The following is an 18,470-nucleotide window of genomic DNA, read 5'->3' as shown; positions in this document are numbered from 1 at the left end:
TAATTTTCCCACCATCAACGGAAATCTTGTTTCGGCTTCACAAAGTGAATTTGTGTGTTTGTGTTTGTGTTTGTGTTTGTGTGTGTGTGTGTGTGTGTGTGTGTGTGTGTGTGTGTGTGTGTGTGTTGTTGTTGCAATGACTGGCAACAAGTACTGGGCCAATGTCATCAATCATTAGCTACATTTGTTACAATAGGATGAATAGAGAATTATTTTGAAAATGGGTAAACTTGAAGGGAAACACAGCTTATACTGTGAAGTTAATTATACTGTGAAGTTAAATTGCTGAATTTCCCTCCGCATCAATAAAGTACTTCTATTCTATTCTAACGAACTTGGGTTGTTCGTTATTGACGACTCTCAAGGCTGTTGTTATTTCTCACTTTATGTCTTTATTGCAAACATCAGATATGGCTTCGCTACAATTGACTGGATGCATCACCTCTGCACGTAACCGGAAGACTCATTGCTATAACATCCCATGCATCAAGAGAGCGCACCCTAGGTGCCACACCCTCTTATACCTTTCCCAGGTCAGCCCCTGCCCCCTCCCCTCTACCAACCCCGGGCCAGCGCGACCAACAGCGTCGCCTGCCAGCCCCAGGTTGGTAGAGCGCAGAGCGACAGCCCGGCCAACCAACAACCCAACACCTAGCTACTGGGTACGACGCTATGCTAACTGCTAGCCCCACCCCATACGATGCTATGCCCACAGCTAGCTATGCTAAGCTGCCGGTAGCTGCACCTAGCTACCGGCTACGACGCTACGCTAACTGCTAGCTCACTCGTGCTCTGTTGGTTACCGGCTGCTCCGTTCTCTGTCAGGCCCCAAAAGACGACAACCACCAAGCCTCCGTTGGTTCCAGGTTGCTCCGCTCTCCTGTTCCCAGACCGACAGAGAAACGCCATTCCCACACAGAGACGTCTTGCTTCCCACCCCAATACCTGCTAAACACTGTACTCAACCCAAACCCACACAGTACACAAACCCACACAGTACACAGAGAGTTCCATTTACTCATGGCTCTGCATATTGTTCCTGAGTTTTCCCAAAAAGTAAGTGCCGCCATGAAAAAAGCCAAAGTACCCGGATGTGCCAGTCTGATGTATTAGGCATTAGTGAGTGACTGTGACATGCTTTATGCAGTCCACTCACCTCTGTTACGGTTTCACCTGCACAATCCTCTCTGTCTCCCTCACACACCCCGGTGTCTGTCTCTAACCCTGTCTGTCCCATTCACTCCCTGCACTTCGGCGCGTGCTCTACGGGCGCGCAAAAGGCACAGCTGATAATCATCACGCTGATGGATGGAGACTCCACACCTGCCGTCTAATCACCACACCACCTACAAGAAGACCAGGATCTCCATGCATCAGCGTCAGATCTTCGTTTATTGACGGCCTGGCAAGTATCTTGACATTACCTCTATTGCTTATGCTTTTTTCATCATCATGCTAACCTTACTCCTGTTGTGTTTTTTCGTGTCTCCATCCGTTCCATGATTTTTGATGTCTCATATTTTCCCTGTGTTTTTACCTTGTGTTCTTTCCGTATGCTTCCCCTCGTTTCTCTGTGGAAAACTTCCCGTCTCTCTCTCCGTTATCCCCACAGCTTCAACCCCCTGCTTCCCCCCGGTCACGGATACCCACCCACCAGGCTCAAGACATAATATATATTTATTTTATACTGGAGTGTGTTAACTTTTTGCAACGTATTATTAACGTATTATTAAATGCCCTTCGGGGGTTGAACTTTCCTCTGTCTCCCGTGTTGTGCATTTGAGCCTACCTGTGTTACTGTATGCAGTCCACCACTGCATCATATTGCTTTACCGCTGTCTCTTACACTATGCCTTGGTACATTGTACAGTACATGCTGAACAGTTTCACAAAGAAATTGCCATTTCAGTTCATTGCTGATGGGCACAATTTAAGCAAGTGCATGGATCAGAGAACCATTTAGCCCACTAATGGCTCTCATTTTCTTTCTGTCTCAAAGGTGACTCACTTTCCCACATTAGTGGTTAGTGGTTAGTAGTGGAGTGAAATAATGGATTAATTTATAATGATGAGTCATACTACTTTTCATAGAATATATTTTTTAAGAATCTTATGAGAGTATTAGAGGCTAGTTGTGGCATAAGGTACTGGATGATCTTTCATTATCTGTAACTAGGAGGTTAGTACTGGATGAGCTGTCATTATCTGTGACTAGGAGGTTAGTACTGGATGAGCTGTTATCTGTAACTAGGAGGTTAGTACTGGGTGAGCTGTTATCTGTGACTAGGAGGTTAGTACTGGATGATCTGTAATTATCTGTGACTAGGAGGTTAGTACTGGATGAGCTGTTATCTGTGACTAGGTGGTTAGTACTGGATGAGCTGTCATTATCTGTGACTAGGTGGTTAGTACTGGATGAGCTGTTGTTATCTGTGACTAGGAGGTTAGTACTGGATGAGCTGTTATCTGTGACTAGGAGGTTAGTACTGGATGAGCTGTTATCTGTGACTAGGAGGTCAGTACTGGATGAGCTGTTATCATTATCTGTGACTAGGAGGTTAGTACTGGATGAGCTGTTGTTATCTGTGACTAGGAGGTTAGTACTGGATGAGCTGTTATCTGTGACTAGGAGGTCAGTACTGGATGAGCTGTTATCTGTGACTAGGAGGTTAGTACTGGATGAGCTGTTATCTGACTAGGAGGTTAGTACTGGATGAGCTGTTGTTATCTGTGACTAGGAGGTTAGTACTGGATGAGCTGTTATCTGTGACTAGGAGGTTAGTACTGGATGAGCTGTTGTTATCTGTGACTAGGAGGTTAGTACTGGATGACCTGTTGTTATCTGTGACTAGGAGGTTAGTACTGGATGAGCTGTTATCTGTGACTAGGAGGTTAGTACTGGATGAGCTGTTGTTATCTGTGACTAGGAGGTTAATTAGTACTGGATGAGCTGTTATCTGTGACTAGGAGGTTATGGTAATACTCATGGTAATACTCTGCGTGGTAATACTCGTGGTAATACCTCATTTTTATACTTTATTTATCTTTTTTAAGATTATTATTTTAGCATAAACATTTTCTTAATATGTTTAATTCTAGTTTAAGTCTATATTTTGTGATTCTGTGTGAGGGGGGACTAGCAAAGTAAGATTTTCATTGTACGGTGTAACTGTCTGTTTAACTGTGCACATGACAAATAGAAATCTTGAATCTTGAATATAATAAAGTTTGATATCGAACCTGAGCTCTGTACATTTTCAAACGATATTCCCTCAAAATATTTCAAATATCTTATATTGTGAGAAATCTCAGTTGATCATCATTAACACATTGAGTGCCATGCCCCTTTGACCATATATGGGCTAGAGTGCCAGTAAGGAAGTCAATGGGAGGTCGGGGAAATTTGCGAAGGCTTAAACTATATCTTAAATTATGGCTATGGGTCTAAAACAAACCCCCGCTTATCAATGACTTGCTTGCAGTCAACATGTATGAAACGGATTGTTTTTTCATTGGTACATTTCCATTTTATACCGTTTTGAATAAGAGTATAGTTTTGGAGAGTTCTAGTAATTCCAGAGAAATTCCGCGATAATAGCTCTTTAGTGGAATACACAAAACACGTTGTAATTTTTCGGCTGATTTATGAATAGTTTTCAAATAAACGCTAGATTATCGATAGTATATGTGTACTTATGCACGCTAGAGAAGCGGGCTGAAAAATCTATTATCCATGACCTGGTCAGCGCTACACGCACACACACACACAGACACGCTGCGATGGCTGAGAAAAAAACATCTGATTAACCCAATACTGGTCAAATAGAGTCCTTACCTAAATCAAATCAAATCAAATTTATTTATAGGGCCCGACAACACATGTTAATGTCCCCATGGGCCGTACAGGTCTTCTTTAAACAAGTCAAGAAGACAACATAACAATAAGTCAAGAACAGAACAAGAACACAATAGGGTCCAAACATTTTTTTAGATGAATGCAAATAAATGAAAGAATGTGTTTTGGACTATAACGTTGGATCACATCAGATCCAGATGTTCTGCAAAAAGATTAATCCGATTCCTGATCGCCATTCCAAATATTGATCGCGTTTATTGATCCAACGTTATAGTCCAAAACACATAATCGAAAGCTGCTCCCAGCCTCCCCAGTGAATGTGATAACAGATACTGCTTGCCAGAGAAGGGAAAACCCCGGACCGGACTTTTCTTCTGATGCACATGCCCACCCAATCCAATCCAATGATGTGCAATACCATCCGGGAGACGATAGGCGGCGGTATTTGCCCTTTTCGAGCTCAGACCCATTCCCAATGATAACTTCAGGCTGGATGGATGAAAAATGAATGGATATTGCTAATAAAAGCAAAAACGAGAAAAAGACGAGAAAACTCGTCATTGGCACTCAACCCATGGCGAGTTAACACTACTAATCTCGTCGTTGGCACTCAATGTGTTAATTAACCAACTTGATTGTGTACATTGATGACTTGTACTTACAAACGGCATTGAGGTTTGAAAACCACTGACCTAAAGGACATCCCTGCAGAAAGACACCTCTCTAATACAGTATGATGAATGCAGAGATCCATGAGCACCACAACGGTGCTATCCATACCCACAATGTATTCATTTACTTTACTAAATTACATTCACATTTTACTGTACATTTTACTGTATATTTGTGGACTGTATATTTCAGAATGTATACATATTTTAGAATGTATATCTCTGACTGTGTACACTCTTATTCTTATTTTGACTACCTAAATGTTTATGTGGTGCTGAATTTCCCTGGGGGTCAATAAAGTACTTCTATTCTATTCTAATTAAATAGACGCTTCATTTTAACATGGTACTCACGATGTGTCTTGCGGCAAAGACTCCGTCCACAATAGCACAGCAGAAGGCGGCCACCACGCCAAAGCTGATGAAGACGATGGACGCCACTAGCTGCAAGAGAAGCAAGAGTTGGGGAGACATGGGGAGAGTGAACAAGAGTCAGTCTTATCACTCAGACATTTCTTGTCTCTCTGTTACTTTATGTGACAAAAGTCAGGCTCTGGTTTTCTTTTTCCAAGCTGATTCAGTCTAACTGTAGTTCTATGTGCTCTATTGCTATAGTGCTGTTACAGTTTTTCCGATAGCTTAACACAATGGGGACGAACAACGGAGATCTCCGTGTTTCGATTCCACCCGTTGTGGACAGAAGCACGGATAAATCCGTGGCAAGTTGTTATTGCTTTTATTCCATATTAATAACCTATTCAAGGTCGCCGAGCGGCACTGCAGATTTACCCTACTCTTTGAATTCGAGAAGGTGCAATACCGTCCAGATCCTCTTAGGGGCGCTATCGCGATAATGCAGTGTGCCCTGTGGCTGAACGGATCAGTATTTCTTTTTTTACTTTCAATGGAGATTTCAGTTAGCAGGATTCTAGATGTGCAGCATGTAGCTTGGATTACGTTTTGCATCGCAGATTTCACCATGCAATAAGGGGATTTATCATCAGCCAATGGACATATCAATCTACCAGATGGCGATCGATAACGGGGAAATGCTCGGGGGAATCCCACCGGACCACGGTAAGATCTTTTTCACGTAAAGTACATCCCGATCGGGCCTTGTTTTGATAGCCATCCAGGCGTTCAGCCTATGAGGCTAATGAGGCTAACGCGGTTATTGGTAATCAATAATCAGAAACGACGTCCCCCGCCCCCCCCCCCCCCCTTTCATGCATACATGCGTGAGGATCGTGCCGATCATATGCAGTTTGAGTTTTAACTGGAGCGTATCTATAACCGAAATGCCATTGGATTTAACGTTATTAGCTATTAGCCCATTATCTCGGCTTCCAGGAAATATACTAGACCAAATCCGGTATAATGCTTATATTCACGGCGCTATAAAATGAGAACGTATTGATGATTTTTTTTTCTTTAAGCCATTTTGAAGGGACGGTTTATGGTCTCAATTCACAATGAGAATGGACAGATAGCAATACTATAAAGTATAGATTTAGCTCTACAAACAGCCCCACGTCTGTTTACATTTCACAGTCCTCTTGAGATTAATTAGACTCATCCCAGTGGCCGCGAAAGTGTTAAGCACGATTTTGAAAACAGGGCCTGGTGTTTGAAAACAATACACACAATTAGCAATACAGATACTGTCTATCTGTATGTCGTGTGTGTCATATATGTTATGATGAATTGAAAATGGGGGACCCTGATGTAAATAAGACGAAAGTCATTCTCTGGTCTGCATCCCCTTAACAATTGTATGTATTGAGCTGTACTGTACCCATTCTGCAATCTGTTAATAAAGTTTTCAATCAATCAATCAATCAGCACAACCACACACACAATTAGAAGAACACCTCAGATCCTTTGCTAAATGAACACTCTTGTAAAAACTATACACTAATTTATAAAAAACACATTTTGTTACCATATGAAACACACATTTCATAATACTTAATTAATTATGTTTGAACCAGTTACACACTGCTGTGCTTAACCTAAAACACTTTTACTTCTCAGTGATTATAGTACTGTAAGTGAAGTACACAGAGAATGTGCAAATATACAATACATTCACCAAACACTACACAAGACCAATGCTGCAGACTGATGAAAATAATAATGTATTTCTCTCCATATACCCAAATCAGTCAATGCTACTACAGTAGTGTGCATAACACTGTAAGCTCAGCAAATATCAAACAAACATAAAATACTGTATCCAGTACAGGTTACAATTACAGTAAAAAATAAATAAATGGATTAAATAGAGTACAGAAAATATTAGACATTATTTCTTCGCCTAGCTGGATCTGGCCAGAGAATTTATGGGAAACTGGGACAATGTTTTGTTGTGAGTGTAAGGTTTTGATAATTGTGTTTTGAGTGTTTATCCAATAGAGTGTGTGTGTGTGTGTGTGTGTGTGTGTGTGTGTGTGTGTGTGTGTGTGTGTGTAGGTATATGTTTGTGTGTATGCACATAATACGTTTCTATAAGTATGAATGGCCCTGAGTGAGGGCAGGAGGGAGGAGACTAGAGTCTGGGTGTGTGTAGAGGCCAACCGTGACAAAGTGACTTGGCTGCCAACTCCGTCCCTTGGTGCTTCCATGGCCGGCACTGTGCCCAGTTCTTTATAGGTCCTGCGACTTCCCCCATCCCCCTCTTCCTTCCACTCCTCTTCAAAGAAACGGCATGTATTCAGTTACACATCACCCCACTCTGTCTGCAACCATGCCTGCTGGGAGTGACACAACACACTCAGAAGCTAACACTAACTAGTGATTTAAAGGTATGCCAAGACGCCAACAAGTGTTAACACATTAGTTGACGACAAGTAGAGATTTTAATTTACACCTATAATATTACCAATTCAACACACACTTTTTTCATCAATATATAAGTATATATAAGACTTTTGACAAGGACAGTAACCCAAGTGGACTTGTTGAAATAGATCAAATAAAAAACAACGACAACTTGGGAGAAATAAAAAATACATAAATGTATATATATATATACATAAACAAATAATAAATAAAAAGCTTCTCAATATGTTACGTTAATGTTTGACAAAACCTCTCACTTCTCAATCATTTGTCAGTGCATCACCAACTCCATCATGTTTCAGAAAAGATATGAAGGGACTCCAGATTTCCTCCAAAATCATATTCCATCCCTCTCAATATAGGTGATCTTTTTTCGATTGGATAAAACTATTCTGATCCTCTCCTATCAAATCAGGTAATATAACTTCCAATCTCCAAAGCTTTACATAATATTTTCATGTCTGAGTTTAGAAGAGTGTTAGGTCGCATTTTTATCTTGCGTTTGTTTTTTAGGTTTTGGTAGTAGTGTAATTAAGGTTAAGGGTTATTATACATTATTTATAATAATCTTGAAATGCTTCATTAATCTTCACTGGATGTACTATGTGTTCTTCAATTGTAGAGATAGCTCGCTCAGTTTAATCTGCCATGCAAGTAGCCTTCCTGCTTTATCTTCATGTTCATACAAATTCTGTTTTAACTTCAATATTTTTGCAACTGCTCAACTTATATTGGGACCTGAGTAGCACTAGTTTCTTATGGCCATCTACATTATCAGTTACTTTCTGGAAAAATGTCCTTTTCAAGTTGACTGGTCTGACGTTTCATCTCCTGTTTATGATTTTTGTTTTTTTTAACTACACAAACTAACAATAACGCTTTGAATGCTTTCCATCTCACACATGCAGAGGTTTTAGATGTATTCGTTTCAAAGTATAAATCAATTTGTTTGTAAATGATGGGTCCCCGAAGCCACTCTGTTTGAAGACGCCATTTACGAGGGTTGCTCACTATTTTTGTGTCTGTATATATTAATGATACTGCTGCATGGTCAGAAATAACTATGCTGTGTTGCTGACAATCTGTAATCTTAGGAAGCAATTGTACAGACACTAGAAGTAATCAATACGTGAGTATGTTTGGTGTGTACCAGAATTGCATGAATAAGATATTGAGCTAGGATTCAGATGACTCCAAATATCCTAACAGCTTAGGTTTTTCATAAACTGTGGGTGTGTTATCAATACCTGTAGAATGATCTTTCACTGGGTCTAATGTGCAATTCATATAATCTACTATGAAATATTGACTAGACAAATTAGCAGCCAATAAAAATAAATCAGTGTAAAAGTTTGGGTTGTCATCATTGAGACCATATACTGTACATTGATTAAATGTATTTTCTCTGAAAGACTCTAGAGAATACTTGGCCCTGCCATCTCCTCTGTAACCTAACTGTATCTCATGTTACCATGTGTGCTTCCTGTAAGAAAACAACATTTACCTGTAATTGTTTGATTCCGTCTGATAGTATTCCACATTCCCCTACAATTCCATGTTAGAAATATCACCTTTCCTGTCTCAGACATTACATTTTATATGCTGTACTGAAGAACTAAAAGACACATTTCCTATAGCATACCCACCTGTATTAAGCACCATCAGATCCTCCTTACATCGCTTGCAGGAATGGGAGTTTAAGTTTTGTTTTTTTATTTGTACATTACAGTGAGAGATTGTGCTTCATACAGTAAAAAGTAAAAAGAATAAAGGCCAAACACTATACAAAATAATACAACATACAACCTAAAGTACAAAAAAGTTGTAGAGTTGTAGGTTTTGCGCTGTCATAGCTGTCATAGCTGTCATAGCTGTCATACTGTAGCTGTCATCCTACTTCGATGACCGCTCCTATACCAAGTATCTTGGAGAGGCACCCTATTGGCCCCTTGCCTTCTACAGATGGGTGTCCCCCAGGGCTCTGTCCTTGGACCCCTCCTCTTCTCTCTCTACACCAAATCTCTGGGTAACATTAGCACTTCTCATGCCTTCTCATACCACTGCTATGTCGATGACACTCAACTCTTCCTCTCCCTTCCTCCCTCAGATACCCAAGTCTCTGGACGGATCTCGGCCTACCTGTCCGACATTTCCACCTAGATGACCACCACCCCAAACTGAATCTCAGCAATCAGAATCAGAATCAGAAAGGTCTTTATTGCCAAGTAGTTTACACATACAAGGCATTTGATTAGGTTGTTTGGTGACATTAAAAGACAGACAATTATGGTAGAATAAACTAAAAGGTAGAATAAGATAAAATGGAACATAAACTAAATTAATAGTAAGTACAATACAATAGAATTATTAAATTAAATAGGCCAGGGCTGTACAGTTGTGCACGATGTGGTTGAGTATATACACTCATTAGAATAAAAATAACAATACAGTGGGATGGAATATTTAACCAGGCTGTGCAATTGAGCAGTAATGTGCAAAAAGTATGAATAGTTTTGAGTATACGAACATATAGTGAATCCTCCCCACCGACCGATCTTTCAATCACAGTGGAGAATGTACACAGTAGGGCGGCTGAGTGGCGCAGTGGGCAAGGCGCTCGCCACTAACGCAGGAGATGCTGGTATCGAGCTCAGCTCTCGGCGTTGCTACCGGCTTGGCTGGCCGTCATACTAACACAATTGGCAGTGTTAGAGGGTGGGAAAGCCGGTGGGTGGGGATTGGACATTGTGGACAGCGACTCCTACAGGTCGGTTGGGTGACATCTGTACAGCAGAAACAGGAAGTATCGGGGGCAGCGTGAGCCTCCCACGCGTTACTCCTCGCCACTGAGAGTTCGAGCTGTCTGGTAAAAAGATGCGACAGGCTGCCTCCTTGTGTACCGGAGGGGACACGTGATGCAAGGCTTCTATCCTCACTACAGCCGACCAGTGGGAGGCATAGTCTAGCAACGTTCAAGACAGGGGAGGGAAGAATTGGAACTCACGAAATTGGGATGGGAGAAAAATAGAAAAATAGGAGAAAAGTGGATAAAAAAAAAAGAGAATGTACACAGTAAATTTAGCTAAACTCTGCAAAATTTACTGTGTAGCTGTGGCTCTGTCACTGACCGGCAAGAATCGAGGTCTAGTCCTTGATGACCGGCTGGTTTGGATGTTGAGGCATTCACATCACCTCAACAACCAAAACCTGCAGATTCTTCCCGAGCAACGTCAGAAGGATCTGCCCCTTCCTGACAAAAGAAGCCACCAACTCCTCCTGCAATCAATAGTCATGTCTTGCCTCGACTACTGCAATGCACTGCTTGCTGGTTTACCAGCTCATACCACCAAGGTGCTTCAGCTCATACAGAATACAGTAGCCCGCCTGATCTCCAACCTACTAAAGTCAGCCCACGTCAACCCACTTCTCAGAAAGCTGCACTGGCTTCCCATTACCACATGAATCCACTTAAAGGGGAATGGCTCCCTCCTATCTCTGGTCACTCGTCTCTAACTACACACCCTCAAGATCCCTACGCTCTGCATCTTCTGGCCGCCTGAAACCCACTCCTATTCGGGCTCCTGGGGGGGTCACTGAAACAGAACAGGCTATTCTCTGTCCTGTCTCCACGCTGGTGGAATAGACTTCTCACCACAGTCAGGACAGCTGAAACACACCCAATTTTCGGCCGTACTATGCTACTATGTACTAATAGTACTATTTACTATGTACGATGCTACTATGCCTATAGTACTATCTAATATGCTAATATGTCTATATCTATACTACTATGTACTCTGAGTGTAGCACTCAAGTTTGACACAACTAGACAAACAATACCACTTACCCTTACTGCCAGAGGGGCACCCCTCCTGCTGACTTGGTGTCCACAATTTGTATGTCACTTTGGATAAAAGCGTGAGCTAAATTACTAAATGTAAATGTAAATATAAGCACTGAGGAGCAAAACATTTAAATAAACTTAACACATAAAGTGAGCAAAAATTCTAAACGCATCAGTTTCCCCTTTGTCCTTACTACTCGATCAATCCCCTGACCCCCAAACCATCCATATGATGTTGATTGGTCCACACACCCCCTCTTCTGCTAGCCCACCACAACCCATATTGCATTACTACTTCTACTCTTGTTTGAAACAGAATAAAACCCTCTGATATATTCTCACGTCAATATAGAACATTCAGTAAACCCCCACTAATGAACTATTACACAATTAGACAAAGTACTTCCACTTTGAATGACCCATTCTACCTCACAGCTCATACAGTATAATCTCTCAATTAAACATGCTCAGTTCCAGTACAAAGAACAAAAAGAGTGGGAGGCACATCCACCTCAAGGTTGCAAGGATACTTTGATGCAATGTTCATTCTGAGTCATTTAAAAAAGAAAAAAAAGGAAACGCATGTCACTTGTGTTGTTGCCAAAATTGCCCAATTGTTCCACTGTTATTGTTTATTTTGGTCAAACCAAAATTATACCTTTCTAATAGTAACAATCATTTAACATGAAATTGTGAACATGACATGACAAAAGTTAATTTGTACCCATAACGGGCTAAATCTGTAGTCATTTCTGAATCCTGCCACTTAAGCATGGGCTAACCTTGGCATAAGAAATGGAAAAGAGACCATTTTCTTTCTGACTGAAATAGCTCTACCAACAGCACAGACTTATACTGATGAGTATAAATGATTGGCCTGTCCCTAAATGATCTCCTCACTCCTAGAAATATTAGTAACATTACCTACTACATTGTAACAGTATTAGTTATCAATAATGATGGATCTCAAATACCTATTTTATAAAATGACTACATTAATTTGCAAGGGGGGAATAAAATCAATTGTATTTGTCAATAATAACTGAACAGTTGATCATATGACATGTATCTACAACAACTTTCTAATAGTCTAATTGCCCTATGATACTGTGACTGGTCAACCAGTCACCAGTACAATGATTCAGTCAGATTTTTCAGCTTCAGATGTATCATTTGATTTGTTATAACTGTTTTAGTGCACACCCTCTCTGAGCGCAGCCGACTCTCAGTACGTTAAGGGGACGTGGCCTTCTGTTCATTGAAGAGAGATATCAGGTTAGTATAATAATACATGAAGCTTTCAAATGTAAACAAATTCATGGGACCAGTGTGGTCGGTTGCAATGACTAACCTGTGCTAGCAGGTGGATGTTTTTGAACCACTTAACTAAACTGTAGCAAACTAGTGCAGGGGCTCAAAACGATGACAGACTACAAAGGCGCCTCCCTCAAACTGAACAGTGACATCTCCTTAGCAAATGACCTCAATACCTTCTATGCGAGGTTTGATGCTGGTAATAACAACACCAGCTCACAAGCCACGGCAATGGGGGGGGGGGGGTCGGCTGCTGATGGAGGCGCAGTGTTCAGGGTAACAGAGCATGAGGTGAGGCGGACCTTTAAAAAAGTGAATATCAGGAAGGCAGCAGGTCCGGACGGCATCCCCGGCCGCGTCCTAAAAGTCTGTGCCGACCAACTGGCCCCAGTATTCACTGACATATTTAACCTGTCCTTAGAACAGGCTGTCATCCCCACCTGCCTGAAGAAGTCCACTATTATCCCTGTACCCAAAAAATCCAAGCCTGCTTGCCTCAACGACTACCGCCCTGTAGCTCTCACCTCCATAGCCATGAAGTGCTTTGAGAAGCTAGTAAAGGGCTACATCTGCTCCTCCCTCCCCATCAACATGGACCCCCTGCAATTTGCATACCGCCCCAACAGGTCCACGGAGGACGCCATAGCCCATGTGCTGCACACAGCAGCATCACACCTGGACAAGAGGCAGGGGAACTATGTGAGAATGCTATTCATCGACTACAGCTCGGCATTCAATACCATAGTCCCCTCCATACTCATAGCCAAGCTCAGGGACCTGGGCTTGGGCTATGACCTCTGCCAGTGGGTCTTGGACTTCCTGACTGGCAGACCCCAGGTGGTGAGAGCAGGCAACTGCACCTCCTCATCCATCACCCTCAACATAGGGGCCCCCCAGGGCTGTGTTCTGAGTCCCCTCCTCTACTCCCTGTACACACACGACTGTGTGGCTCAGCGGAGTAGCAATACAATCATCAAATTTGCTGACGACACAGTGGTGGTGGGCTTGATCTCTGCCAACGACGAGAGGGCCTACCTGGAAGAGGTCAAGGTCCTGGCGGGATGGTGCCAGGAAAACAGCCTCTCCCTGAACGTCAGCAAAACAAAGGAGATGATTGTGGACTTCAGGAGGTCGGGGGTCAAGGACTACAGCCCCCTCAGCATCGACGGGGCACCGGTTGAGAGAGTCAACAGCTTTAAGTACCTCGGAGCCTACATATCCGAGGACTTGACATGGACCACACACATTGACAGTGTTGTGAAGAAGGCACGACAACGCCTCTACTTCCTCAGGCGCCTAAGGAAGTTCCAAGTCAGTCAGAAGATCCTTAAGAACTTCTACTCATGTACAATAGAGAGCATCTTGACCGGCAACATCACCTCCTGGTTTGGGAATAGCACTGCACAAGACCGAAGCAGACTACAAAGAGTGACACGTTCAGCCGAACGCACAATTGGAGGGGGGCTCCCCACCCTCCAGAACATTTACAACAAGCGTTGCAAGGGCAAGGCTAAGAGAATCATTAAAGACTCCAGTCACCCGAACAACTGCCTCTTTGAACTGCTGCGGTCAGGCAAGCGATACCGGAGTCTCAAGGCGAGCACAGAAAGACTCAGAAGAAGCTTCTATCCCCAGGCCATCAGGCTGCTAAACGAACAATGAATGAACACTACACAACAACAACCACCAAACGCACATAGCACACACATCCACACGCACACACTCACTTTAAACAAACACACTGTAGCACCCACTCCACACACTTTATAGCACACACCCACTTTAAACAAACACACTGTAGCACCCACTCCCCACACTTTATATTTATTGATGAAGGATTGCACTACAACTCGTACACCTTACTGTAAATTGTACCTAAAATTGTACCTCATCCCATTTCTGCTTTGCACTAGATAGTACTGTACATTAGTACACTGCATAGTATTGTATATTATATGGTAACTCAGAACATTGTACATATGTCTATACCGAACACTGTGACCTCATTTTTCTTCTTCTAAATTACATGCTATATTATGTTATTTGATACTATCTTGTCTAGCACAGTCTCTGGAGCGTAACAGTAAGAAGCATTTTGTATGAAAGTATTCTGTACTTCTGTATGACAACTATTAAAGAACTTGAACTTGAACTTGTTTATGGACTAGCTAGCTGATATCCTTTACACCTACTGACAACTGACAGACTGACTGAGGGACCAATCAGGGTAACCTGAGTAGAGTAGGCAATGTTTTTATGGAAGCAAATTGGATATCTGAAATAGTTTGATTCTAATGATATCCGTGGCGATGTAGAGCAACTACAACAGTTTTTTTTTTTTTTTTTTATTGGTCTTTTTCCCCCTCCATTTTCCTCCGATTTTTCTCCCATCCCAATGTTAGTCGTATGCCAATTCCCAGTCCCTTCCTGGTCGCTGCGCACTTACCCCCCACAGTCAGATCATCTGGGAGAGTGGAGGCTACCACGTGCTTCCTCCGACACACGTCCAGCCAATCACCGCTTCTTTTCACCTGGCAGCGCGGATTCTCATTGAGAGGGCGTAGCGTGTGGGAGGACCACACTATCCCCCTCAAGTCCAATCCGCGCTTAGCAGGCGCCCCGACCGAACTGTAGGAGTCGCCGTTTACAACGACCCGGACCCACCCCGCCAGCTTCTCCCACCCTCTAATACAGCCAATTGTATTAGTGCAGACGGCCAGCCAAGCTGGTGACAACCCCGGAGCTGTGAGCTGGATTCGAACAGGCGAATCCAGCTCACAGCTCCGGGGCTGGTGACGAACGCAATCTCCGCTCGGCCACCTAACCGCCTTGCAACTACAACAGTTCTAACATGTTGGGGTAATTTTACATCAACATACCTTCTGTAAAAGCATGCAATAAGATTGAAAAACAAGATTGTAACCGGCAAGGGCCCACATGTGGTCCCATTTTAGGACGATTGTCTCACCGGCACTTTGGCGACCACTAGTGGCTCGGGTATGCATTTTTTATACGACAATATATATATCGAATTGAAGCCCCATTTGTTGCCTGTCGATAGCCCTTTCAGGTGACAAAATCCGTTCAGCGGTTCTTGAGTTACATGCCGATATTTGAGGCTTGTGCAAAGTACACGCCACGGTATTGCGCAAAATACCACTCCCGACTCTTGGGGCTCTAGTTCCGTCAATCATTTGCCGGTCTCGAAAATTATTATTGTGGAGGGTTGTAGCCAATGAGTGTGGCTTTCCAATGATACCCCAACTGAGGATGTACGAATCAGGGATCTAGGTGAAAAACTAACGAGCGAAAACAGGAAGAGAAAAAACACAGAATTAATTGAAGTCTTTGAGAATACTGAGCTTTTCTTTTGTACACAGTTTACCAAAATCACTCCTAATCACTCATTTCTGAACGGATCTTTATGAAATTTGGAAATGTACTACATAAGGCTTCAGGCTATGGATCTTCCGGGGAAATACTACTTCTGGACTACTAACTACTACAGAAAAACTTGAGTAACAGGTTTTTCTACAACTCAAGTTCAGACCTATGTTACTCTATTTTATTAGCACTAAACGTGATCATTCTTTATTGTATCATAAACTCCAGAATGTTATCTTTCAAAAGAGACCAGGCTCATGCATGTGCTATAAGTATAAAGTATAGTATTTTGGTTTGCAGGAAAAGTATGCAGTCCTCAAAAACTAAAACTAAAATGGCCACTTTTGGGGGCACAGGTTAAGAGGTTAATAATTACTATTATTAGTAATTGCCCCACTTTGCAATTTTGCAATTTTGCAATTCCTGGGCGAACAGGTTTGCTGCCTGACCCCAACCCACCCTTCAGTCTCTGCTGGGTTATGGGAGAGAGTAGAGGGTATCGCGCTACACTCATTCCAGACCCCCCAAGTCACCTCCAACCACTCTCCCCTCATCTGCAGTTCCTTCCGCACATTCCAACATGGACATCTGTCCTCCTCCACTTACACCCTTCTATTTCTGGTTACATCTCACCAGAAGCCCGGGATACGTGTTCCGATACATGCCCTAAAACCACACCGGATAACCGTGGACCCTGGCTTGGTCCGCGATAACCATTGGCACATGAACAACATAACTAATGTATACCGTGAGGTACATGAAAGTAATTAGACAGCTTAAGGGTTAATGTTGGTCCATTGCTAGAGGCCTACGGAGCCAAATCTAAGTAACTGATCTCAAAGCACAGAAGTACTTGTAATGGAAAACCTCTTACCATCTGCCTCTTGTTCTCGATCAAATGAGCTCCAATGATTCCCAGAAAGGAGCCAAAGCCCAGCTGAAATGAGAGGAAATTATGTCAGGGTGGTATTTGACTCAGTTGACTAAATAGAATTAATTTGATTGAACAATGATCAAAGGAGATATACACAATGTGTCAATTTGCTGTCCAGATTGAGGAAACAACTTTTAGTGCAGAATACCACAATCTCCTTACCGTCATCAGCAATGCGCAAAATACACTGTGCAATACATCTAACTATAAAGGGAGGAATGTCTGTCTGTCTGTCCGTCTGTCTGGTTGTTCTTCGCATATCTCGAGAACCGATCGGCTTCACGCTCATATTGCTGGACCCAGGGGAGTGCAGTGTTGAATATAATGGTGCCATTTGGCCAGATGGTGGCACTATAGTGCGTGACTGTCCTTCCGCGTTATCTCAAACCGTTCATCCGATCGACTTTATGCTCAGTGGGTGTATTGCAGAGGACACAGTTGAGTGTGGTGTCAAATATGGTGCCATTTGGCCAGATGGTGGCGCTATAGTATGTGTCTTTCCTTTGCATATCTCAAGACCCATTCATCCGATCGGCTTCATGCTTGGTGGGTGTATTGCTAAGGAGCCAGGGGAGTGTGGTGTCAAATATGGTGCCATTTGGCCAGATGGTGGCGCTATAGTGAGTGCTGAGGACCCAGGGAAGTGCAATCGGCCTGGTCTGAACGGGCATGCACTCCGAACAGCCACAAGGTCCGAACGGCTACGCCCTCTGACAATTCTGCAAGCAGCAATACTGGGAGCCAAGCAATTGGCCCGTGGGTATGCGCTCCGAAACAGCCACAGCCTGAACGGCCACGCCCTGAACAGGCACTGAACTAGTTTATTTAATTCATAAGAGAATGATAACTACAGACTAGTAATAGACTGATTAATAGGTACAACTGATTAATTGGAGCAATATCTGGCACTTTGAAATATTGAGCATCAGCTGATAACCACACCCATGTGGCTGATTCCCAAAGATATTAGCACTTCCATGTGTCAATCCTGCAAGAATATGCAAAAAATTCAACAATATCTGCATTTTATCAGCCTCCCTGCTCTCTAAATATTGGCGTCAGACACTGAAAAATCCATATCTACTACAGACACGTTTCTCTCAAACTTTTCCAACCTAATATTATTTTCAATATAATATTTTCATTGAGTTTAATTGTACCATTTCTTCAGAAGAGCCACTATAGGTTATGTAGTGTCTTTATTTTATTTTTATTTTTTTTAAACAATGTATCAGACAGATCTGCACATGCAGTAACTCCTCAGCTCTTACTTGAGAGGCAGAAATGCTGAGGGCTGAGGACTATGAAGAAACCAAATTTATGGAGACTCACTCTGCCTCTAATGATAACAATGCTGAATAATGAATGTCGGGAAAATTCTCCCCTTAGAGACCTTGGGTAATTTGGCTCATCACAGTTGAGGAGTGGAAAGAGCTCACTGGAAACAGTCTTCTCTCACATATAATTCATATGTTGACAGTTACAGAATATAGGTCTATTCATGATGCTGCTATATTGCTGGTGTCAGGCTTGAGTTTTATGTGATCTCCAGTTCAATCTGTTTTTCGTTGCTGTAAATAACAGCCAACACTATGTAGAGATTGTACCATAAGCTCAGAGGCACAG

General features: G+C 42.5%; 1 protein-coding gene across 4 annotated transcripts in view; it reads right to left on the bottom strand.

Annotated features, from left to right (window-relative positions):
* Nucleotides 1-18,470, bottom strand: part of tmem255a (transmembrane protein 255A) — a 48,967-nt gene that overhangs the window by 20,048 nt on the left and 10,449 nt on the right. For all 4 annotated transcript variants that reach the window (XM_084332553.1, XM_084332554.1, XM_084332555.1 and 1 more), the window contains exons 3-4: nt 16,785-16,847; nt 4,882-4,971 (exon numbers count right to left, since the gene is read on the bottom strand). In XM_084332553.1, coding sequence (XP_084188679.1) covers nt 4,882-4,971; nt 16,785-16,847 — 153 coding nt within the window. The remainder of the gene's footprint in view (nt 1-4,881; nt 4,972-16,784; nt 16,848-18,470) is intronic.

This window comes from Notolepis coatsorum, assembly GCF_963971535.1.
Source record: "Notolepis coatsorum genome assembly, chromosome: 16".
Classification (NCBI taxonomy): domain Eukaryota; kingdom Metazoa; phylum Chordata; class Actinopteri; order Aulopiformes; family Paralepididae; genus Notolepis; species Notolepis coatsorum.
Note: the sequence above shows the minus strand (reverse complement) of the source record. Positions and strands in the feature narration are given on the sequence as shown.